This window comes from Panulirus ornatus, chromosome 5 (assembly GCF_036320965.1).
Source record: "Panulirus ornatus isolate Po-2019 chromosome 5, ASM3632096v1, whole genome shotgun sequence".
Classification (NCBI taxonomy): domain Eukaryota; kingdom Metazoa; phylum Arthropoda; class Malacostraca; order Decapoda; family Palinuridae; genus Panulirus; species Panulirus ornatus.
In genome coordinates this window covers 18,849,486-18,873,249 of record NC_092228.1, presented here as the reverse complement: position 1 = coordinate 18,873,249, position 23,764 = coordinate 18,849,486, and the positions used below count along the sequence as shown (strand labels likewise).

Here is a 23,764-nt window from a genome sequence, read left to right as displayed (position 1 = left end):
GATGTGGGTAAAACTGAAGTGGATTATGAGAGATAGGTGATTATTAGTGCTTACGCACTTGGTCTCAATAAGAAAGATGATGAGAGGTGAGAGTTCAGGGAGCATCTGAGTGAGTTTGGCAGCAGTTTTGATGCAAGAGACCGAATATAGTAATCAGTTTTTTAAATGTGAAATTGAGCAATGTGGAAGTTGAGGATATAGCTAGTAAGCCAGGGGTATTAATTGTGGTGAATGAAAATGGTGAACAGCCTGTGGAATTATGTAGTGAAAAAGGACCGGTGATTGGTAAGACCTGATTTAAAAAGAGGGCCATACAGAAGTACTGTATGTGTGGGTGAGTATGAAAGATGATAAGTGGGCATTATAAGATTTCATACTAATTGATAGGTATGCAAAAGAGAGATTCTTGGACATGAATGTTCTGAGAGGAGCAGCCAGAGGGATTACCTGGTGGATGTGAAGGTGAAGATTTGTAGGGGTTTTCAGAAAAGAGGATATGATATGGGTGAGAACACAGCAGTGAATATTAGTGAGCTTGGAAAGGACATTTGTGTGAAGAAATACCAGGAGGGATTGAGTGCAGAATGGGAAAAGGTGAGAATAAACGAAGTTCAGGGCACAGATGAGGATTGGGAGGTATTTACGTAAGCAGTGCTGGCATATGTGAGAAAAGCATGTCGGTGGGAGGTGGATAGGTGATAAAGGGTAGTGAGTGGTGGATTGACAAAGTAAAGTTGCTACTGAAAGAGAATAGAGAGGTGTATAGGTGGTACTTGCAGGGAAGGAGTGTGAGTGACTGGGAGATGCACACGAGAATATGTTGTAGGATCTGATTGGCCTACACCCAACTCAGGTGTTTAATCTTCCCTTAAAGCCAGTCAATAACTGGGTATCTGGTTTAGGCTGGTGTGAGTTTGTGTATCCATACTCACATCAGAGTAAAGACATGGTAATTTTATATATAAGGTTAAGGGATAAGGCTCCCTGTAAAACACAAATAGTGAAACCACAGTATTTCTTTGTTCTCCTACTTCTGTTGGTATAGTTTTGCCTGCTGGTTTCATGAGTTGTCGTATATATTTCAGCCCCTATGATTTGGACTTGCAGCACTAGTAGTTGCACCTTCCCATAATTTCGTACGGTAAATGGCCACAAGAAAATTAACCATTATGATCCCTCATTCTCTCCTTGCACAGCAAACTATGGAAATCTCATCCTCCTGATATCTCTCTCCTTTCAGAGGTACAAACATCCTAGGAGCATAAGTTAATCTTCCTTATTTTTATTTGTTTACCCTTCTTGTGTCTTTATTTTTTCATATTCTTTCACCAAAAAGCTATGACTGGTTCTTGTTTTGTTTATGTCATGTTTGTTGTTTAAAAGATCACTTAAACAACCACTCAGTTCACTTACATATATCATTTTGCCCAATATGATAAGGTAAATGCAGACTTTTGCATTACTAATAGTACTTAATTTTTTTCACTTTGCACAAACTGATCAGGTGAGACAAATGTCTCCCAAAACACAACACTCATGCTCAGAACATTTCTCTCACACTTGATAAAAAGTCTCCCAGCATACTCTTCTAAGTACCTTTAGCCATACATAGTTCATTCAGTGTATCCATTTATCCCTTTTGAAGTTAATATTTTCTCCCTTTTCTATTGTATTTCTTCTTTAACTTATCATCTGCCATATTTGAATACAGTGAGGCTATATTTTCAATATAAGAATCTTACACTGAGCATAAATATTGAAAGAATCATGATAGTTGCCAACAACATCAATCATGACTGTGCACTGGGATTATCATCTACAAGGGCTTACGAAAGCAAAATCTAATAAAGGGTGTGAGGTATATTTGAACTTATACACTTTATTTATCATAGCTACTGTATACCAAAATGTGATTCTGACGCTAATGTCAGGTATCACCTTCACTCTGACAGACATTACATAAAATACAGCAGACAACACTGCCTAAATAAATGGAAAGATCAATTTGAATATTATGTAAGAAAGAACAGACTTTTCCCAATATCAAGAACATGCTGTACCTAAAATGACCAATGTGATTATAGCTAAGCTAGAAGTTTGACCAACTACCTTGGCACTGGAGAGGCAGTACTTGGCCAATAACTGTAATTCTATATGATCATTTATTAACTCAATCATTGTCTGTTTATCACATGATATATTTTGTTCCACAGAAATACTGTCTTTTGAACAGAGACACCCAATCTCCCTGTTGCTATTACTATTCATACTGCCCACCTTTCCAGAAAAGCTTTCTTGTTTGACTTTAACATAAATTTCCAAAATTCAAAAATCTTTTCATTTAGATAATGAGAAGCTTTAAAAAAAATATGTCAAAAAACATAAAAGTTTCTAGTTAACAAATATTTAACTGAAGCAATATTAAAATTCAGTTTAACACATCTGGCTTTATTTTCAATAGTATGAAATTGGAATATGGGAGAAAAAGTAACAAAACCTTACTATGTAAATCCCTCTTTTTGTTCAGGAACTCACCTGAAACTCCTAGTCTTAGTGAGGGTGACATGTAAGGTCGGACACGATAGTCCAGCCACCGCTCGCTTTGAGGTTCAGCCAGGATCTGCCTCAGACCCTCACAATCTCCACAGAGAGCAGCCAAATGAAGCCTTACATCATCATCTTCATCTGCATCTACCATGAGGTTCTTCATATAGGCTTGTGCAGACACTTGCTCAGGTAATGCTACTGTTTCAGCCATTCTTCCTCAGATACTCCTCGTGGAATGATAATAGTTTATAGAGTAAAAAACTTGAGTAGTTTAACACCTTTGTTTACACAATTTTCATGAAATATAAAAAAAAATGCATTCATGTTACAGACAATGTCTTAGTTCAGCAATGTACTCTTTAACAGATTTTAATTTCATTTTTGATATTCAAAAAAGGTGGTTAATATTGATATGAGCCAGCTAAAAGTCCATATATCTCTCAGATTGTAGTGCATAATAACTCAAGGTATAAATCAAAACTCAAAAACTAATCTCATTAACAAGGTAAGTATCCGGTACATATCAAGTTATTCATACTATAACTGGCATGTAACCATGAGTTACCATATAGTATAGATATAAGCCACATGATAACCTGTGTGCCATCCCTACGGTGATAAGCTTGCAAAGAAGAAACAATTATTGACCAAGTAAATTACTACCAGTAACGAAATACATGTAACACCCCTGCTGGTTTACTTGTGAAATGTTTTTGATTACATCTAACCCTACTTGCATGGTTGCAAAAGAGTGCATTATCAGTTAGGAATAAAAAAAAGGTATGTTGGGATATTGGTACGTGAGCATCAGTGATAGGCAAGGTGTACCAGAAGCCCAAAGTAGTCAAGACTGTGAAGCACCTTAAAGTGTCACTTTGACTTGGACATAGTGATGGACTATTGTACAAGCAGCCTCCTCTATAAATACTGAGATAAAGTGAGTTGGGGTAGCAAAGCTACTGCTGAACAGTGGCAAAATAAAATGAAAGTTACCAGAGTTGTTGTGTGCAAATGATACAGTCCAATTAGTTGAACTACATAAGATGTGAGCAGAATTGCAAGTTGCTCTGAAGATGTATATGGGAGTGGGATGCTGAATGAAAATAGGAGGTAAGGTAAGATATTGGCTTTTGATAGAGATGGAATGATACAGAGCAATGGCAGCCTGAATAGTGAAGAACTGGAGGGGTAGGTATTTTAACGTGAAGTTTAGTAACAGTGTTAGGGAAAATACTGAAGGTGTACTGAGAGTTCTGGTGAATGGAAAGATATAAGCATTGCATTTAAGACATTTGCATGATGGAGTACTTATACCAACTCTAAGTGTAAAGATGTGAAATTCAATTTTATGTAGGGTGGGACATATTCAAATATGAAAGCTTACATTTATACTTTTATAATGTACATTTGGAATTAGATTTTAAAGATTAAATTATGAGGAAGGCAGAAGGATAAGAGTGAAAGCATCCTTCTAAAGGTACACAGAGGAAAGTTTTCTGGAATGTAACAGTCAAGCAGAATGTATGGCAGATAACAGATAGTCAAGAAAATATTGATAATATTTATACAGATGAAGGTACAGTAAAAGATAAAGAGGTAAACCATATAAGATGAAGGGTAAGTGAAAGGTGTAATAAAAAGAGTGTGACTGAGAAAGCTGAAGATTATGTTCTGAAATTGTTTGGACATATGGAGAGAATGAATGACGAGAGGTTGACAAAGATGATATATGTGTCAGAATTGGAGGAGGGATAGAGAATGAATGACGAGAGGTTGACAAAGACGATATGTGTGTCAGAATTGGAGGAGGGATAGACCAAATTGGAGATGGACGGATTGATTGAAAAATTTTTTGAGTGCTTGGGACCTGAACATGCAGGATGGTGAAAGGCATGCATGGGATAGAGTGAACTGGAGCAATTTTTTACACAGAGGGTGACATGCTGTAAATGGATTGAACCAGGGCATTTGAATCAGCCACAGGAAAATACAGAAAGTTCTATGGGGCATGGTAGTAGATAAGGGGTTGTAATGTCAGTGTGTTGCACATGATAGCATTTGAGATTAGATATGAGTGAAAGAGACCTTTCTTCAGCTTTTCCTGGCACTACTTCACTGTAGCAGGAAAGTGTAAACAAGTTAGAGAGAGAGAATGAGACATAGATAGATGAAATGGGAGAACTAATTAGAGGAAGACACTAGAGGAATGACTTATGACTGAATGCAATGGAAATGTTTGCATGTAGGGGTGGTGTAAATGGAGAATTTAGCCTCAACAAATCAACCATAAAAGCAAAGTGAAAGAGTAAAAGTTATATGTATTACCATGAAAATTTGTGTTTCAACTTCATACATCGGATACCAACTGAGGATACACAAGTGAACTGAGAGAATGTATGCATCTGATCCACCCCTTGTACAGGTATACGGAAATGGAATTAATGGTGTTAAAAAGACTTATAAGTATACATGTAACTTAATGCAGTTGTTTGCATGCAAATGTCAAAATTTCTAATTGTATGAGAATAATTGGTGAAAGTGTGTTGCTTTAGTAATGTAAAGAAGATCCAATGAAAATTTTACAAAAAAAATAATTCATATGGGCTAAATCATTGGTGCTTGGGCTACATTGAATGTATTCATCTATTGCCAACAAAGTTTATTTCCCTAAACAGAAGTATTACAGTTATCTTAAACTTGACATTTCTTCCTCAGAATCTGAACAAAATACTATGCTTCATATCTTCATACTGTACATCTCTGGATTTCTCCGTAAAACATGCGCCCTACCGTATCTAACCAACTTATTCCCTCGCCAGAAATAGTTTAAAAAGTAACAAAATGAAAAAAAAATACCCCCTATAGCATGACTTTCTCAGTTTCGGTATTATCAACAAAACGTATTTAGAAACAATACTTTCAATAAGGCTCCCAAAATGTGCAATTGCTTGGGTTATCTATTCTACGAAAAACTATGGCTGTTATTAGGATTTATGTAACAGAAGAGGGGAGTCTTATGAGTTTCATATTACATTTCCAAATTCATATCGTTAGAGGCAATATTGAAATATATAAAGAAAAATTTCTCGCTTGCATTCAATTTCAACTGCACAACGAGGCACCGCGAGGTAGCAAAGTCGTATACAGGTATTAAACTAAATTTCATCACAACTTAAACCTGTGATATTCTCAAACATCAAGTGAACGTGTACCGTGGAAGTTGTAGATAACCTGGAAGTTGTAGATAAAGCCTTTTTCCTTGACAACACCAACAGTATACAACATTACATGTTCTTGAGTCATGCACTTCAAATGCGATTTAACAAAGGTGGTTCAATTTTCCATCGCGGTGAAATACTTAACCATTTGCCTTTTTTTTATGCAATCTTGACACAACAGGATTGTTATTCCTGTAAAACAAGTTGGGATATTTCACAACACTTACCTGCTGGTGCACTGGCGGAGGCACTGCCCAAGTATACAGTTTTAAGAGTATTTTTAGCCCCATCTCGTCGCCAGCCCATCTTCCCCGACTCTAACCAGCTACCCACTTCAGAAATAGAACCAGCTGAAAAGGGGATTATCAGTTGTTACTGTAAAGGTTTCTTCATTATTTCTAAAGACTTTGATACATGAATATATAGTGCCGAGAGCCTTTTCCCAGACATCCTCATAATGTGAACGTAATAGGTGAACATGTGTAGAAACACTAGAATCAAGACCTGTCACTTCTTAGCCATTGGACTCGCATTCACACATCATGTCATACTGTCACGCCGGTGTAAGAACCTCACACACTTAATATTTCAAGCATAAAGCAACATCAATATATAAAGTGTAAGCACGAACTTTTTGTCTAGATTATGGCATTGCAGAGACAAAGGGGCTACCACATCTCTCTTGGGATAATTCGAAAGTTCCTAATTGGTAAACCACCATTTTAGCCATTTTCTATTTGAAATAGTCAGTTCTAGCAAGCTGTATGTGTATTCCTATTTTTCACATCGTATTTTCCAGTATTAACGTTTCCACTGGTTATGAGATGAAATCCAATTGACTTTTGGTTCTCATATATGATATTATTTCACCATATCATCATGGCGTTTTTTTCCTTATATCAACAACCTTATATAAAGTAATCCCCCCTCCCCCTTTTTTTGTAAGGTGATGGCTTCCATCACAGCTTTCAGAGATAGCAAACATCATTCGGACTTTAAATGGCAGGAATATGAATATTGTACACGATTTTCAAAAGCGAGGGACGTGTTCGTCTTCCCTCTATCCATGAACAGTTCATGATGTGATGAAGGGAACAAAATGTGTATGAGATGGATTAAAATTGAACCATTTTGATATTCCCGCTTTGCTTCAACCTGACCACTTACCACTTCTAAAAATGCCTCCATTTTCGAGGCATTTCAAACTATATCATTGAGCAGAAAAATTATTAATTTGATTTTTTGTCTTCGTATTTAGAAAATCAACTATGTACATCTACATTAATAACCCCCCCCCCCCCCTCATTCAAACACCTAGACACATACACACAGACTGCAGTTAATACATTGCATTATTACTGGAAGCCGTGTGTGACATTAGAAATCTCACAGTTTGGAAAAGTGTCTGTACATGTACTCCATGTACAGACATGTCACCTACAATCAAATATGTACCAGTTCCATCCACTTGTTACACCTTGCTGGTCGCATGTCTCCACGACGCATGGCGTTGCTCACCGAACTTAAGTGTAACTTCAATTTTCCTTAAAATGAGCCAGGAAATCAAAGTTACGTAGCTGATAACACTCACTTATCACTTCTCTCCTCTGTTGTAGATTATTGCTGTTGGTTGATATGTGCACCAAAATCTTCAAACAGGATTTATGCTTATTTTTCATGGTCCAACTTTCTTGACAACAGAAATCTAATTTCCATAAACATTCTTGGTTTTCTAAGCGGTCTTCGTCTTTTTTGGTTCTAAATCAAATAACAGTGTTAGTACCTGAATGGTGCTATCCTCTTCATGTGTTCATAACGAAGTCGGATATTCTGTTACCTACATTTGTTAGTCCTACCTCTTCTTGCGACACCTAAAATGATATTTTTTCCTGCTTTTAATTTTCTACGTCGGTAACGCTTGCTACGGAACAAATATCTAGGTTTTATGATGGGCTCATATCTAACAATTTGCTGGGGCTGTGTTGTCTATCAATGGTGGATAAAGTACTCCCATGTTATGATTCTAGCTTATGTTTGTCTAATAGCTTGGCAGTGTAAAGACCGGTGAGGGAAACAGATCATAGGAACTGGTACAAGTTTGGGATAAGTGGAAAGGGAGAGGATGTAGTTACAAGTTGCTTCACAAGCGCTAAACAAAGCCATGTTAAGAAAAAAAAAAATCAGAACTAAGCAGTGTCGCTACAGTATTACACCTCCGACCCCCTTTCCCTGTAGAGTAGACTGTGTAGCGACCCATTGTTGCTGCACAGATTGTCCACCTTACTGATGGCGCCTTGATGGTGGGGCAGGTCACGCCATGTGACCTCACCTGACCTACTCATTCCAAGAGAAACGAGCTTAGTGGCCGAACCGTAGGTTAGCAAGTGTAGGATCACCTCACGACGCCCATACTTGATGTTTGGCGGTGGCGGGTCAAAATTGATGTGATTATTCCATTAAATAGATGAATTGACCCTTTCTATGAGAAGGGCCGTTCTTATGGACCTCTGTTGGACATCTAGTGCTGGGAAGGTGAAGGTGTTGATGGTGGTATTTGTGGCGCCAGTGTGGCTAGTGCACTAGAAGCTGTAGATAAATAGGCTATTGCTGACATCTGGGGAAGGAAACTGATGTCGAAACCTGTGTAAAAAAAAAAAAAAAAGGATCAGAAAATGGTTGCGAAGAGGTATAATCGGGAAATAATGGGTAGGACATTGATGACAGGTTTACTCTGTGGTCAATTTAAAGAGGAGTAACTAAAAGTCCAGATGTTGGCAGGACAATCCCGAATTTTAAGATAACGTGATAATGTCCCGTTTTTGAAGATGACCATAAATGTCTCCTTTATCAAAATTGCTACTAGTAAACTATGTGGCTCCTTGCAGCTATTATTCCGTAATGCATATGTAAATAAATAGCAACTGTCCGATATAATTTTGAACTGTATGTAATGTGCAGATTATGAGCTGTAATACTAGTGTTGTCTATCCAGCCCAAAGAACTATATACATAGAATAGCCCTTCATTTTCATTCATCAAAGAACACTTGCGTAATTCATAATCATATTCTTCTTTATATATTATTATTTTTTTTATTATACTTTGTCGCTGTCTCCCGCGTTTGCGAGGTAGCGCAAGGAAACAGACGAAAGAAATGGCCCAACCCCCCCCCCCCCATACACATGTATATACATACGTCCACACACGCAAATATACATACCTACACAGCTTTCCATGGTTTACCCCAGACGCTTCACATGCCTTGATTCAATCCACTGACAGCACGTCAACCCCGGTATACCACATCGCTCCAATTCACTCTATTCCTTGCCCTCCTTTCACCCTCCTGCATGTTCAGGCCCCGATCACACAAAATCTTTTTCACTCCATCTTTCCACCTCCAATTTGGTCTCCCTCTTCTCCTCGTTCCCTCCACCTCCGACACATATATCCTCTTGGTCAATCTTTCCTCACTCATTCTCTCCATGTGCCCAAACCACTTCAAAACACCCTCTTCTGCTCTCTCAACCACGCTCTCTTTATTTCCACACATCTCTCTTACCCTTACGTTACTCACTCGATCAAACCACCTCACACCACACATTGTCCTCAAACATCTCATTTCCAGCGCATCCATCCTCCTGCGCACAACTCTATCCATAGCCCACGCCTCGCAACCATACAACATTGTTGGAACCACTATTCCTTCAAACATACCCATTTTTGCTTTCCGAGATAATGTTCTCGACTTCCACACATTCTTCAAGGCCCCCAGAATTTTCGCCCCCTCCCCCACCCTATGATCCACTTCCGCTTCCATGGTTCCATCCGCTGCCAGATCCACTCCCAGATATCTAAAACACTTCACTTCCTCCAGTTTTTCTCCATTCAAACTCACCTCCCAATTGACTTGACCCTCAACCCTACTGTACCTAATAACCTTGCTCTTATTCACATTTACTCTTAACTTTCTTCTTTCACACACTTTACCAAACTCAGTCACCAGCTTCTGCAGTTTCTAACATGAATCAGCCACCAGCGCTGTATCATCAGCGAACAACAACTGACTCACTTCCCAAGCTCTCTCATCCCCAACAGACTTCATACTTGCCCCTCTTTCCAAAACTCTTGCATTTACCTCCCTAACAACCCCATCTATAAACAAATTAAACAACCATGGAGACATCACACGCCCCTGCCGCAAACCTACATTCACTGAGAACCAATCACTTTCCTTTCTTCCTACACGTACACATGCCTTACATCCTCGATAAAAACTTTTCACTGCTTCTAACAACTTTACTCCCACACCATATATTCTTAATACCTTCCACAGAGCATCTCTATCAACTCTATCATATGCCTTCTCCAGATCCATAAATGCTACATACAAATCCATTTGCTTTTCTAAGTATTTCTCACATACATTCTTCAAAGCAAACACCTGATCCACACATCCTCTACCACTTCTGAAACCACACTGCTCTTCCCCAATCTGATGCTCTGTACATGCCTTCACCCTCTCAATCAATACCCTCCCATATAATTTACCAGGAATACTCAACAAACTTATACCTCTGTAATTTGAGCACTCACTCTTATCCCCTTTGCCTTTGTACAATGGCACTATGCACGCATTCCGCCAATCCTCAGGCACCTCACCATGAGTCATACATACATTAAATAACCTTACCAACCAGTCAACAATACAGTCACCCCCTTTTTTAATAAATTCCACTGCAATACCATCCAAACCTGCTGCCTTGCCGGCTTTCATCTTCCGCAAAGCTTTCACTACCTCTTCTCTGTTTACCAAATCATTTTCCCTAACCCTCTCACTTTGCACACCACCTCGACCAAAACACCCTATATCTGCCACTCTATCATCAAACACATTCAACAAACCTTCAAAATACTCACTCCATCTCCTTCTCACATCACCACTACTTGTTATCACCTCCCCATTTGCGCCCTTCACTGAAGTTCCCATTTGCTCCCTTGTCTTACGCACTTTATTTACCTCCTTCCAGAACATCTTTTTATTCTCCCTAAAATTTAATGATACTCTCTCACCCCAACTCTCATTTGCCCTTTTTTTCACCTCTGCACCTTTCTCTTGACCTCCTGTCTCTTTCTTTTATACATCTCCCACTCAATTGCATTTTTTCCCTGCAAAAATCGTCCAAATGCCTCTCTCTTCTCTTTCACTAATACTCTTACTTCTTCATCCCACCACTCACTACCCTTTCTAATCAACCCACCTCCCACTCTTCACATGCCACAAGCATCTTTTGCGCAATCCATCACTGATTCCCTAAATACATTCCATTCCTCCCCCACTCCCCTTACTTCCATTGTTCTCACCTTTTTCCATTCTGTACTCAGTCTCTCCTGGTACTTCCTCACACAGGTCTCCTTCCCAAGCTCACTTACTCTCACCACCCTCTTCACCCCAACATTCACTCTTCTTTTCTGAAAACCCATACAAATCTTCACCTTAGCCTCCACAAGATAATGATCAGACATCCCTCCAGTTGCACCTCTCAGCACATTAACATCCAAAAGTCTCTCTTTCGCACGCCTGTCAATTAACACGTAATCCAATAACGCTCTCTGGCCATCTCTCCTACTTACATAAGTATACTTATGTATATCTCGCTTTTTAAACCAGGTATTCCCAATCATCAGTCCTTTTTCAGCACATAAATCTACAAGCTCTTCACCATTTCCATTTACAACACTGAACACCCCATGTATACCAATTATTCCCTCAACTGCCACATTACTCACCTTTGCATTCAAATCACCCATCACTATAACCCGGTCTCGTGCATCAAAACCACTAACACACTCATTCAGCTGCTCCCAAAACACTTGCCTCTCATGATCTTTCTTCTCATGCCCAGGTGCATGTGCACCTCTCTCCATCAACTTTCAGTTTTACCCATATTAATCGAGAATTTACTTTCTTACATTCTATCACATACTCCCACAACTCCTGTTTCAGTAGTATTGCTACTCCTTCCCTTGCTCTTGTCCTCTCACTAACCCCTGACTTTACTCCCCAGACATTCCCAAACCACTCTTCCCCTTTACCCTTGAGCTTCGTTTCACTCAGAGCCAAAACATCCAGGTTCCTTTCCTCAAACATACTACCTATCTCTCCTTTTTTCACATCTTGGTTACATCCACACACATTTAGGCACCCCACTCTGAGGTATATAGTAGTTCGCTTGGTGATGATTCATATAAAAAGTTAACAACTAACCATTCTCCCATGAATTATATACCTTGGCATTCAATACATGATATGAACTGTCGTGCATTGGTATTGTCATCATTAATGAAACAATATGAAATCGGATTGATAAATTTGGAGAGATGTTCTGAATTGCTTTTGACATTAATTCTCTTCCAGGAGTATTGTCTGTTGTATACTGTATAGGTATAGGCTTGTGCATTATCATTTTAATCATTAACCTGCACTTTTTTTTCAAATAATTTTACGGAAAATATTTTTCCTGACAAAGATTAAAAAACTCCCGAAGATTATAGATATGTTTTGATTTCTCTGTTACTGGCAACTGTGGGTGGAGCCGTACCCATTGGTTGTCAGTTCATGATAGGCTGTTTGGTTAACAGGTGATGGTGTTTGACCCTCAGTTTAGAGGTAACGATTGGGAAGAAATGTTCTCAAATTCTTGGCATTTCTCACCCTGTCACAATTTGCCTAAAACGGAAGTGTGTACGTACATATATTACATGCCTAAGATGTACTAAATTAGCGACAATAAGTGCATAAAGTGTAAAACAGAATTCAGCTTTGTATGATGTACTAAAATAAAGACAATAAGTGCTGTACAGTACGGTGCAGGAAGTGTAAAACACTATGCACATTTCCTTCCTTGCTGTTTCAGCGATTGCAAAGACACTCCTCAATCGTTATCGGAGCTTTGCCGCTTTTAACTACAGGAGTTAATTTGGTTATTTTATTGTATCAGGCTGACGCAGCATTGCCAATATGACCTCTTGCGACCCCGAGTATGTATAAGCTGGCTGTCATGCTGCTGAATGGGCAAATGACCGTTGACCCGCCCACTCGTTTGTTGGTGTCTGCTTCTGTGAGGTCATAATTTCTATGACTTGTATTAGGCAATCGAAAAATGCGTATCAGCGTTATAAGCTGTTTTACTGATTTGAACAGAAAATCGAGAGAACCCATGTAAAAATTTTATTTATCTATAATGACCCAGCGAAACCAGTGATTGGATGGTCAAACTGCCAGTCATGATAGTTTATAACCTGGCTCCGCACATCCCAGGAGCAGGGCAGATCCGACAGTGTAATATATTTCTTTAACACCTCAAGTGAAGGTGAATTGAAAAAAAAAAAGCGATGATGTTAATGCCATCATAAATTTCAACGGTAAAGTGTCCGTCGCGAAAAGAAACAAGTGTCTACAAATCTCTGAAAATATATAGTGTAAGTGTTTCATTTGAAAAAAAAAAAAAAGAAAAAGGAGCGAAAAAAGTGGTGGAACGATATTTGTACACAACAGGTGATACAAATTATTTAAAAACGCAGTGACTTGTTTGTGTGGGTGAACTTACTGGATGAGTCAAGAGGCAATGATGATGATAATAACACCCAGTGCAACATCTTATCATGGTGTGGCTCACGTCAGAGAGGTCTGGTGCACTGCAGGGCCTCGGAGACACATGTTATCAGAGGGGATGATTGATTGACTTTATTCATGGACCCTAGTACATTATGATGTGTGTATACACATGTGTAATACCCCACAATAACGTACACCTTATTGTGGTGTATTACATGTGTAATACACCACAATAAGGTATACACATGTGTAATACACCACAATAAGGTATACACAAGTGTAATACACCATAATAAGGTATAAACATTTGTAATACACCACAATAAGGTATACACATGTGTAATACACCACAATAAGGTATACACATGTGTAATACACCACCATAAGGTATACACACGTGTAATACACCACAATAAGGTATACACATGAGTAATACACCACCATAAGGTATACACATGTGTAATACACCACTGTAAGGTACATAGTAGCGTCAACTAGGATAACCTACTACAATTGTACAAACTTATTGTAGCAAGATGGAACAGTAGATAAGCATTTAGTTCAGAGATTCTTTCTTTGTCAATAAGATATTTCGTAACTGATGATCTAATTTTTTTTTTTATTCATTCGTTGTATGTTATTTGGTAATGAATTTCAATCTTTAATAGCTGTATGATAGAAGGTATGAGCTGCACTTCCCTTGGCTCTTGTTACACAAAAGTTAAATTCGCTATGTCTAGTCCTGATTGATTGGTTATTAACTACCCTATGAAAATTTTCTTTTAAGATATGTGGGGCCTCTGTTGTTGTATATGTTAAAGACATGATCCAATTATATTTGCTTGAACCCTATTCTCTACACTTAACATGTTTACTTTCTCCCTCTCTGCTTGGCCAGTGTGATCCCTGCTGGGGTCTACTCCTAGAATAAATCTTATAATTTTGTTTTGACAAATTTGTAGCTGTTTTTTGGATATACAGCTTACTCCAGAATACCAAGAAGAACACGCAGAATCAAAATGAGGTTGAATTAAAGAACATAAGTTTTTTTTTAATTTTCTAATTATAGCCATTTGCTTGTCTGTGTAAAGTATACAGTACAAAGTTTTTTTTCGGGCCCCATTCCCTTCTCCATTGGCCATCCTGTTTTTATCCACGTCGGTTTCATGCCATGAGCTGTAAGGCCAAAAAAGGGCATGGAAGATGAGAGAGGGGTGGAAAGCCAGTCTTCAATGCATGCAAACATTTCCTGAGATCCCAGTAATTTCTTGGGCCCCGTTTTGGACCCTCGGCCCTGAGTACGATGTACTCCCTTCTAATTAGCCGTGGTGCTATGGGAATGGTAGCAGTTCAAGTGCTGACTGCCGTCACTTATAACTTTACTCATGTATTATTTATAATTTGAAACGGTAGGAAAAATTGTAAAGTTAGAAGGAACACCAGAATTATTGTATGAGTACAAATAGTTGGTCAAGAAAAAGGGCTAAAGTATTGGTTAAAATATGGTTGCGTAGGGATGGTAAAAGGAGTATGTGCAATACAAACTTTTGATATGTATATATATATATATATATATATATATATATATATATATATATATATGTGTGTGTGTGTGTGTGTGTGTGTGTGTGTGATTACGTGGATCCTCATGACTGATGGCCGTATGTCTGGCTAAGGAAGGTAAGTAACGTATGTACATACATATTAATCAACTCGTTTGTTGGTCGAGTTTCATCTGAATTAAGGAAAGAGATAACACGTCTCAGCTTTAGCTCAATGTTCCCCTTCCTTTAGAAACTATGGGATCCGGAAATCATATATATATATATATATATATATATATATATATATATATATATATATATATATATATATATATATATTTTTTTTTTTTTTTTTTTTTTTTTTTTTATACTTTGTCGCTGTCTCCCGCGTTTGCGAGGTAGCGCAAGGAAACAGACGAAAGAAATGGCCCAACCCCCCCCATACACATGTACATACACACGTCCACACACGCAAATATACATACCTACACAGCTTTCCATGGTTTACCCCAGACGCTTCACATGCCTTGATTCAATCCACTGACAGCACGTCAACCCCTGTATACCACATCGCTCCAATTCACTCTATTCCTTGCCCTCCTTTCACCCTCCTGCATGTTCAGGCCCCGATCACACAAAATCCTTTTCACTCCATCTTTCCACCTCCAATTTGGTCTCCCTCTTCTCCTCGTTCCCTCCACCTCCGACACATATATCCTCTTGGTCAATCTTTCCTCACTCATTCTCTCCATGTGCCCAAACCACTTCAAAACACCCTCTTCTGCTCTCTCAACCACGCTCTTTTTATTTCCACACATCTCTCTTACCCTTACGTTACTTACTCGATCAAACCACCTCACACCACACATTGTCCTCAAACATCTCATTTCCAGCACATCCATCCTCCTACGCACAACTCTATCCATAGCCCACGCCTCGCAACCATACAACATTGTTGGAACTACTATTCCTTCAAACATACCCATTTTTGCTTTCCGGGATAATGTTCTCGAATTCCACACATTTTTCAAGGCTCCCAAAATTTTCGCCCCCTCCCCCACCCTATGATCCACTTCCGCTTCCATGGTTCCATCCGCTGACAGATCCACTCCCAGATATCTAAAACACTTCACTTCCTCCAGCCTCTCACCATTCAAACTCACCTCCCAATTGACTTGACCCTCAACCCTACTGTACCTAATAACCTTGCTCTTATTGACATTTACTCTTAACTTTCTTCTTCCACACACTTTACCAAACTCCGTCACCAGCTTCTGCAGTTTCTCACATGAATCCGCCACCAGCGCTGTATCATCAGCGAACAACAACTGACTCACTTCCCAAGCTCTCTCATCCCCAACAGACTTCATACTTGCCCCTCTTTCCAAAACTCTTGCATTTACCTCCCTAACAACCCCATCCATAAACAAATTAAACAACCATGGAGACATCACACACCCCTGCCGCAAACCTACATTCACTGAGAACCAATCACTTTCCTCTCTTCCTACACGTACACATGCCTTACATCCTCGATAAAAACTTTTCACTGCTTCTAACAACTTTCCTCCCACACCATATATTCTTAATACCTTCCACAGAGCATCTCTATCAACTCTATCATATGCCTTCTCCAGATCCATAAATGCTACATACAAATCCATTTGCTTTTCTAAGTATTTCTCACATACATTCTTCAAAGCAAACACCTGATCCACACATCCTCTACCACTTCTGAAACCACACTGCTCTTCCCCAATCTGATGCTCTGTACATGCCTTCACCCTCTCAATCAATACCCTCCCATATAATTTACCAGGAATACTCAACAAACTTATACCTCTGTAATTTGAGCACTCACTCTTATCCCCTTTGCCTTTGTACAATGGCACTATGCATATATATATATATATATATATATATTTTTTTTTTTTTCATACTATTCGCCATTTCCCGCGATAGCGAGGTAGCGTTAAGAACAGAGGACTGGGCCTTTGAGGGAATATCCTCACCTGGCCCCCTTCTCTGTTCCTTCTTTGGAAAAAAAAAAAAAAACTTGAACACTGTAGTCCTTGATAAATTTGCATGAAGGGTAAATCGCAATTCAGTAGGATTTCAGGTGATTCATTGAAGCTTTACACGTTTGGTGGAGACAATCTGCCTCGTCACCTCTTGTTTACACCTGTTGAGTCGGATTGTTTCCACGAAACAAGTTATGCGTTGTAAAGCTTCACTAAATCATATGAGCAAATGAATTGTGATTTACCTTTCATATATATATATATATATATATATATATATATATATATATATATATTCACAGTCTCGTCAAAGAACATCTCTCTGTCAAGGAGTCCACATATCCCTGCTACTGGAAGTAGCGTAACCTTGTGCTACAGGAGCTACATATTCATAACTAAACCAGTACCTATATATGGAGCTAGTTAACCACATTATTAGTGTTATGGAATCCTCCCTTGCCAGAGTTGGTAAACACGAAAAAAAATGTTTCATATTTCCCAGAAAAATATGGCAATGCCATTATTTGTGCTCGTTTGTCACATATAACTACATAAAGGTCTTTAAGCCACAAAATGTAGCAAGCGTCAATGAACAAAAATTAGTTAGGTCCGTACCCCCTATATATTTTGTTTTGAGGATGTAAATAGAACATTGCAATCCGGATTACTAGTTGATCAGATGTTCGGATATGTACACCGTAATCCGGATTACTAGTGGATCAGGTGTTCGGATATGTACACCGAACGACTGATCCTGATACTAAGTGGATGAGAATTCAACAGGACGTAGAACATACCTCTACAACGCACAAGGACTTGAATGTATTGAATTGTTGTGTGATCCTATATGAACAAGGAGAACTTATTGATAAACAGACATGTTGTTAGAGCAGTTGGTGTTGTTGTTGGCGTGTGTGGTGGTGGCGACACAGGCCAAATGTGTGATTGATTCATCTGTGACAGGCAGTGAGCGACAGAAGCAGGAAACTATTCTCCAAATATTGGATCCAATTATGGGTCAAAGGTGATCATTCAATTTGCATGTATGTACAGACATAGACTAACGAGGGAAGGTATATCACCAGTTTTAGCCGCGCGTCGAAATTAGCTTAGGACAATGAGTGGTTTTCCTCTGCATAACTAACGTTTTGAAAATATAGTCAGAGTTGAGGAAATTGATAAATAATCTTTAATGTTGTTAGACGATACCAGATAAGGTGATTGAGGTGTGAATCATGAACATTAGAAAAATGTGGGGTTGATTAATGGAAACGTAGGTAAAATTATTTTAAAAACTCAGCAGAACCTGTGAAGACCTGACCTATCCATCCATATCAAAGAAAATTTATAATAGATATGGGGACACATTACTGTGATCTGCTGATGGGAACTAGATGGAGTGGCTGCTGTTAAACAGGGAGGTTGGGGGGGGTGTTGCAAATGGCTATATGGTCTGTACTATGCTGGTCTTTATATTCCCCAGCAGTTGGCACAATGCTTGAGGTGCCTGGTATATTTCTACCAGAATATTCAAGATGTGTAACATTAATCCTGGTTTATAGGAAGGTTAGAGGAGGTTTTCATGTATTCATTTTTTTTTAAAGCACTTCACCTCTACTAATGAATACAAGTGAAGGTATTATTACCATTACTATTGTCCAGTGAATTCTGTTAGATTTAGTTTGAAATTGATTTTTCTGTGGTTTTTATGTCTTTTTAACGATTTTGACCATTTCTATCACACATTACTACTTTAGTGATTTTCCCCACCCATGAATCTGGTTCCCATTAGGAGTCCCCCATTATTGTTGAATCAAGGGTGGATACCTTGGTAGGGATTTGCTGGAGAAGTGAATGTCAAGGTCTTGCAAAACCCATCAAAAGCCATCAATTAAACATAGTTTTTAAGTAACAAATAAGTGGATGTCCAGAACGGTACTTTTATCCAAATGAAATCAGTCAACAACATACAGGCTGTGTGTAATACTGGAAGACACCAGCTCATGGATTACTGTGGAAGGAGTGGAAAGATACACTTCAAAGAGGAAAGATCTGTAAACTTTTCATGTAGCAAAGGAGGTGCAAATAATGTCAGTCATTGATTTGAAATGAAATGTATTTCTTTGTTTATATTTATTAGGTAATTATAAGGTAAACATATCACTGGTACTGCTTTTAGAGACTCCGATTGGTAAATCATTCCATGTATTAACAATACTGTTGAAGAAAAGAACTTCACCTTTTTTAAGATAATGTTCAGTCACAAGTGTATATTTATTAACGCTGTGAGTGAAATCAGATTAATCTGTTCTGAAGTAGCTCTTTAGATTGAGATTATCAAAACCTTTAATGATTTTCGATATTTATTTTAGATTACACCTCTTTTTTTAACCTGTGTTAGATCACTTCCAAACCTTCTCGTTTCTGAGGTAAGTACATTTAATTCTTTAGTCAGCTCCCAAAGGATTTGTTTCTCAGGCCAGGAATCAAGTCTATATTAGCGTTCATTTTCCATCTGTAGGCACTATACTGTACTTTCAATGCAAGATGAAATAACTCGGTATCCAAAGCTATAGTAGTTTTGATATACAGGTAAACTGGTGAACTATGCTGACACTGGGTAGTTATGGTTAGATTGCACTTTATTGTTGTCATTATATATATATATATCTTTTCTTAAATATTTATTTGGAACCTATCAGTTTTGTTTAGCACTGAAACTGTTTTGGAGGGATACCTTACTTATTCTTACGACATGCAGGGAATACGTGGGAAGTATTCTTTCTCCCCTATCCTCAGGGATGGGATGTAGTTAGGGAAGCAGTGATGGCTTGAGCAAAAGATGCCTGTGGCATGAGAAAGGTGGGAGGTGGGCAGATTAGGAAGGGTAGTGAGTGGTGGGATGAAGAAGTAAGATTGTTAGTGAAAGAGAAGAGAGAGGCAGTTGGACGATTTTTGCAGGGAAATAGTGCAAATGACTGGGAGATGTATAAAAGATGAGGCAAGAAGTCAAGAGAAAGGTGCAAGTATGATGATGATAACATAATATTTTATTATTTATTATACTTAGTCGCTGTCTCCTGTGTTAGTGAGGTAGCGCAAGTAAACAGACGAAAGAATGGCCTAACCCACTCACATATACATGTATATACATAAATGCCCACACATGCACATGTACATACCTATACATTTCAACGTATACATACATGTGCATACATAGGCATATTCATATATACACATGTACATATTCATACTTGCTGCCTTCATCCATTCCTGTTACCACCCTGCCACACATGAAATGGCACCCCCCTTCCCCCACATGCACGCATGAGATAGCACTAGGAAAAGACAACAAAGGTCACATTCATTCACACTGTCTAGTTGTCATGTGTAATGCACCGAAACTACAGCTCCCTTTCCACATCCAGGCCCCACATACCCTGGTTCAATCCATTGACAGCACGTCGACCCTGGTATACCACATCATTTTAATTCATTCTATTCCTTGCATGCCTTTTACCCTCCTGTATGTTCAGGCTCCGAGCGCTCCGAATCCTTTTCACTCCATCTTTCCACCTCCAATTTGGTCCCCCTCTTCTCCTCGTTCCCTCCACCTCCGACACATATATCCTCTTGGTCAATTTTTCCCTCACTCATTTCTCTCCATGTGCCCAAACCACTTCAAAACACCCTCCTTCTGCCTCTCAACCACGCTCTTTTATTTCCACACATCTCTCTTACCCTTACGTTACTACTCGATCAAACCACCTCACACCACACATTGTCCTCAAACTCTCATTTCCACCATCCATCCTCCTACGCACAACTCTATCCATACCCACGCCCTCGCAACCATACAACATTGTTGGAACTACTATTCCTTCAAACAAACCCATTTTTGCTTTCCGGGATAATTTCTCGAATTCCACACATTTTTTCAAGGCTCCCAAAATTTTTCGCCCCCTCCCCCACCCAAATGATCCATTTTCCGCTTCCATGGTTTCCATCCGCTGACAGATCCACTCCCAGATATCTAAAAACACTTCACTTCCTCCAGCCTCTCCCATTCAAACTCACCCCCCCAATTGACTTGACCCTAAAACCCTACTGTACCTAATAACCTTGCTCTTATTGACATTTACTTTTAAACTTTCTTCTTCCACACACCTTTACCAAACTCCGTCACCAGCTTCTGCAGTTTTCTCACATGAAATCCGCCACCACGCTTATCATCACGAACAACAACTGACTCCTTCCCAAGCTCTCCTCATCCCAACAAACTTCATACTTGCCCCTCTTTCCAAAACTCTGCATTTACCTCCCTAAAAACCCCCATCCATAAACAAATTAAACAACCATGGAGACATCACACCCCCTCCGCAAACCTACATTCACTGAGAACCAATCACTTCCTCTCTTCCTACACGTACACATCCCCTTACATCCTCGAAAAAAAACTTTTCACTGTTTCTAACAACTTTCCCTCCCACACCATAAATTCTTAATACCTTCCACAGAGCATCTCTATCAACTCTATCATATCCCTTTTCTCCAGACCATAAATGCTACTACAAATCCAATTTTGCTTTTTCTAAGTATTTCTCACATACATTCTTCAAAGCAAACACCTGATCCACACATCCTCTACCACTTCTAAAACCCACCCCTGCTCTTCCCCAATCTGATGCTCTGTACATGCCTTCACCCTCTCAATCAATACCCTCCCATATAATTTACCGGGAAATACTCAACAAACTTATACCTCTGGTAATTTGAGCACTCACTCTTATCCCCTTTGCCTTTGTACAATGGCACAAATCATTATATATATAATATATATATATTTTTTTTTTTTTTCATACTATTCGCCATTTCCCGCGATAGCGAGGTAGCGTTAAGAACAGAGGACTGGGCCTTTGAGGGAATATCCTCACCTGGCCCCCTTCTCTGTTCCTTCTTTGGAAAAAAAAAAAAAAAACTTGAACACTGTAGTCCTTGATAAATTTGCATGAAGGGTAAATCGCAATTCAGTAGGATTTCAGGTGATTCATTGAAGCTTTACACGTTTGGTGGAGACAATCTGCCTCGTCACCTCTTGTTTACACCTGTTGAGTCGGATTGTTTCCACGAAACAAGTTATGCGTTGTAAAGCTTCACTAAATCATATGAGCAAATGAATTGTGATTTACCTTTCATATATATATATATATATATATATATATATATATATATATATATATATATATATATATATTCACAGTCTCGTCAAAGAACATCTCTCTGTCAAGGAGTCCACATATCCCTGCTACTGGAAGTAGCGTAACCTTGTGCTACAGGAGCTACATATTCATAACTAAACCAGTACCTATATATGGAGCTAGTTAACCACATTATTAGTGTTATGGAATCCTCCCTTGCCAGAGTTGGTAAACACGAAAAAAAATGTTTCATATTTCCCAGAAAAATATGGCAATGCCATTATTTGTGCTCGTTTGTCACATATAACTACATAAAGGTCTTTAAGCCACAAAATGTAGCAAGCGTCAATGAACAAAAATTAGTTAGGTCCGTACCCCCTATATATTTTGTTTTGAGGATGTAAATAGAACATTGCAATCCGGATTACTAGTTGATCAGATGTTCGGATATGTACACCGTAATCCGGATTACTAGTGGATCAGGTGTTCGGATATGTACACCGAACGACTGATCCTGATACTAAGTGGATGAGAATTCAACAGGACGTAGAACATACCTCTACAACGCACAAGGACTTGAATGTATTGAATTGTTGTGTGATCCTATATGAACAAGGAGAACTTATTGATAAACAGACATGTTGTTAGAGCAGTTGGTGTTGTTGTTGGCGTGTGTGGTGGTGGCGACACAGGCCAAATGTGTGATTGATTCATCTGTGACAGGCAGTGAGCGACAGAAGCAGGAAACTATTCTCCAAATATTGGATCCAATTATGGGTCAAAGGTGATCATTCAATTTGCATGTATGTACAGACATAGACTAACGAGGGAAGGTATATCACCAGTTTTAGCCGCGCGTCGAAATTAGCTTAGGACAATGAGTGGTTTTCCTCTGCATAACTAACGTTTTGAAAATATAGTCAGAGTTGAGGAAATTGATAAATAATCTTTAATGTTGTTAGACGATACCAGATAAGGTGATTGAGGTGTGAATCATGAACATTAGAAAAATGTGGGGTTGATTAATGGAAACGTAGGTAAAATTATTTTAAAAACTCAGCAGAACCTGTGAAGACCTGACCTATCCATCCATATCAAAGAAAATTTATAATAGATATGGGGACACATTACTGTGATCTGCTGATGGGAACTAGATGGAGTGGCTGCTGTTAAACAGGGAGGTTGGGGGGGGGTGTTGCAAATGGCTATATGGTCTGTACTATGCTGGTCTTTATATTCCCCAGCAGTTGGCACAATGCTTGAGGTGCCTGGTATATTTCTACCAGAATATTCAAGATGTGTAACATTAATCCTGGTTTATAGGAAGGTTAGAGGAGGTTTTCATGTATTCATTTTTTTTTAAAGCACTTCACCTCTACTAATGAATACAAGTGAAGGTATTATTACCATTACTATTGTCCAGTGAATTCTGTTAGATTTAGTTTGAAATTGATTTTTCTGTGGTTTTTATGTCTTTTTAACGATTTTGACCATTTCTATCACACATTACTACTTTAGTGATTTTCCCCACCCATGAATCTGGTTCCCATTAGGAGTCCCCCATTATTGTTGAATCAAGGGTGGATACCTTGGTAGGGATTTGCTGGAGAAGTGAATG

The 23,764-nt window shown here is 38.8% G+C and overlaps 2 protein-coding genes across 6 annotated transcripts in view; one reads left to right on the top strand and one right to left on the bottom strand.

Moving 5' to 3' along the window:
- Positions 1–6,597, bottom strand: part of LOC139748616 (ankyrin repeat and SOCS box protein 12-like) — a 36,456-nt gene extending 29,859 nt beyond the window's left edge. The window contains exons 1-3 of one of the 5 annotated variants that reach the window (XM_071661761.1): positions 6,397–6,454; positions 5,993–6,115; positions 2,536–2,774 (exon numbers count right to left, since the gene is read on the bottom strand). In XM_071661761.1, the coding sequence (XP_071517862.1) occupies positions 2,536–2,758 (223 nt within the window). In that variant the 5' untranslated portion in view covers positions 2,759–2,774; positions 5,993–6,115; positions 6,397–6,454. Of the gene's footprint in view, positions 1–2,535; positions 2,775–5,992 lie in introns of all 5 variants that reach the window. The other 4 variants (XM_071661764.1, XM_071661763.1, XM_071661760.1 and 1 more) reach the window with 4 other exon arrangements.
- Positions 6,598–22,616: 16,019 nt separating this feature from the next.
- Positions 22,617–23,764, top strand: part of LOC139748614 (cation-dependent mannose-6-phosphate receptor-like) — a 104,641-nt gene continuing 103,493 nt past the window's right edge. The window contains exon 1 of the mRNA XM_071661758.1: positions 22,617–22,930. Coding sequence (XP_071517859.1) covers positions 22,785–22,930 — 146 coding nt within the window. The 5' untranslated portion in view covers positions 22,617–22,784. The remainder of the gene's footprint in view (positions 22,931–23,764) is intronic.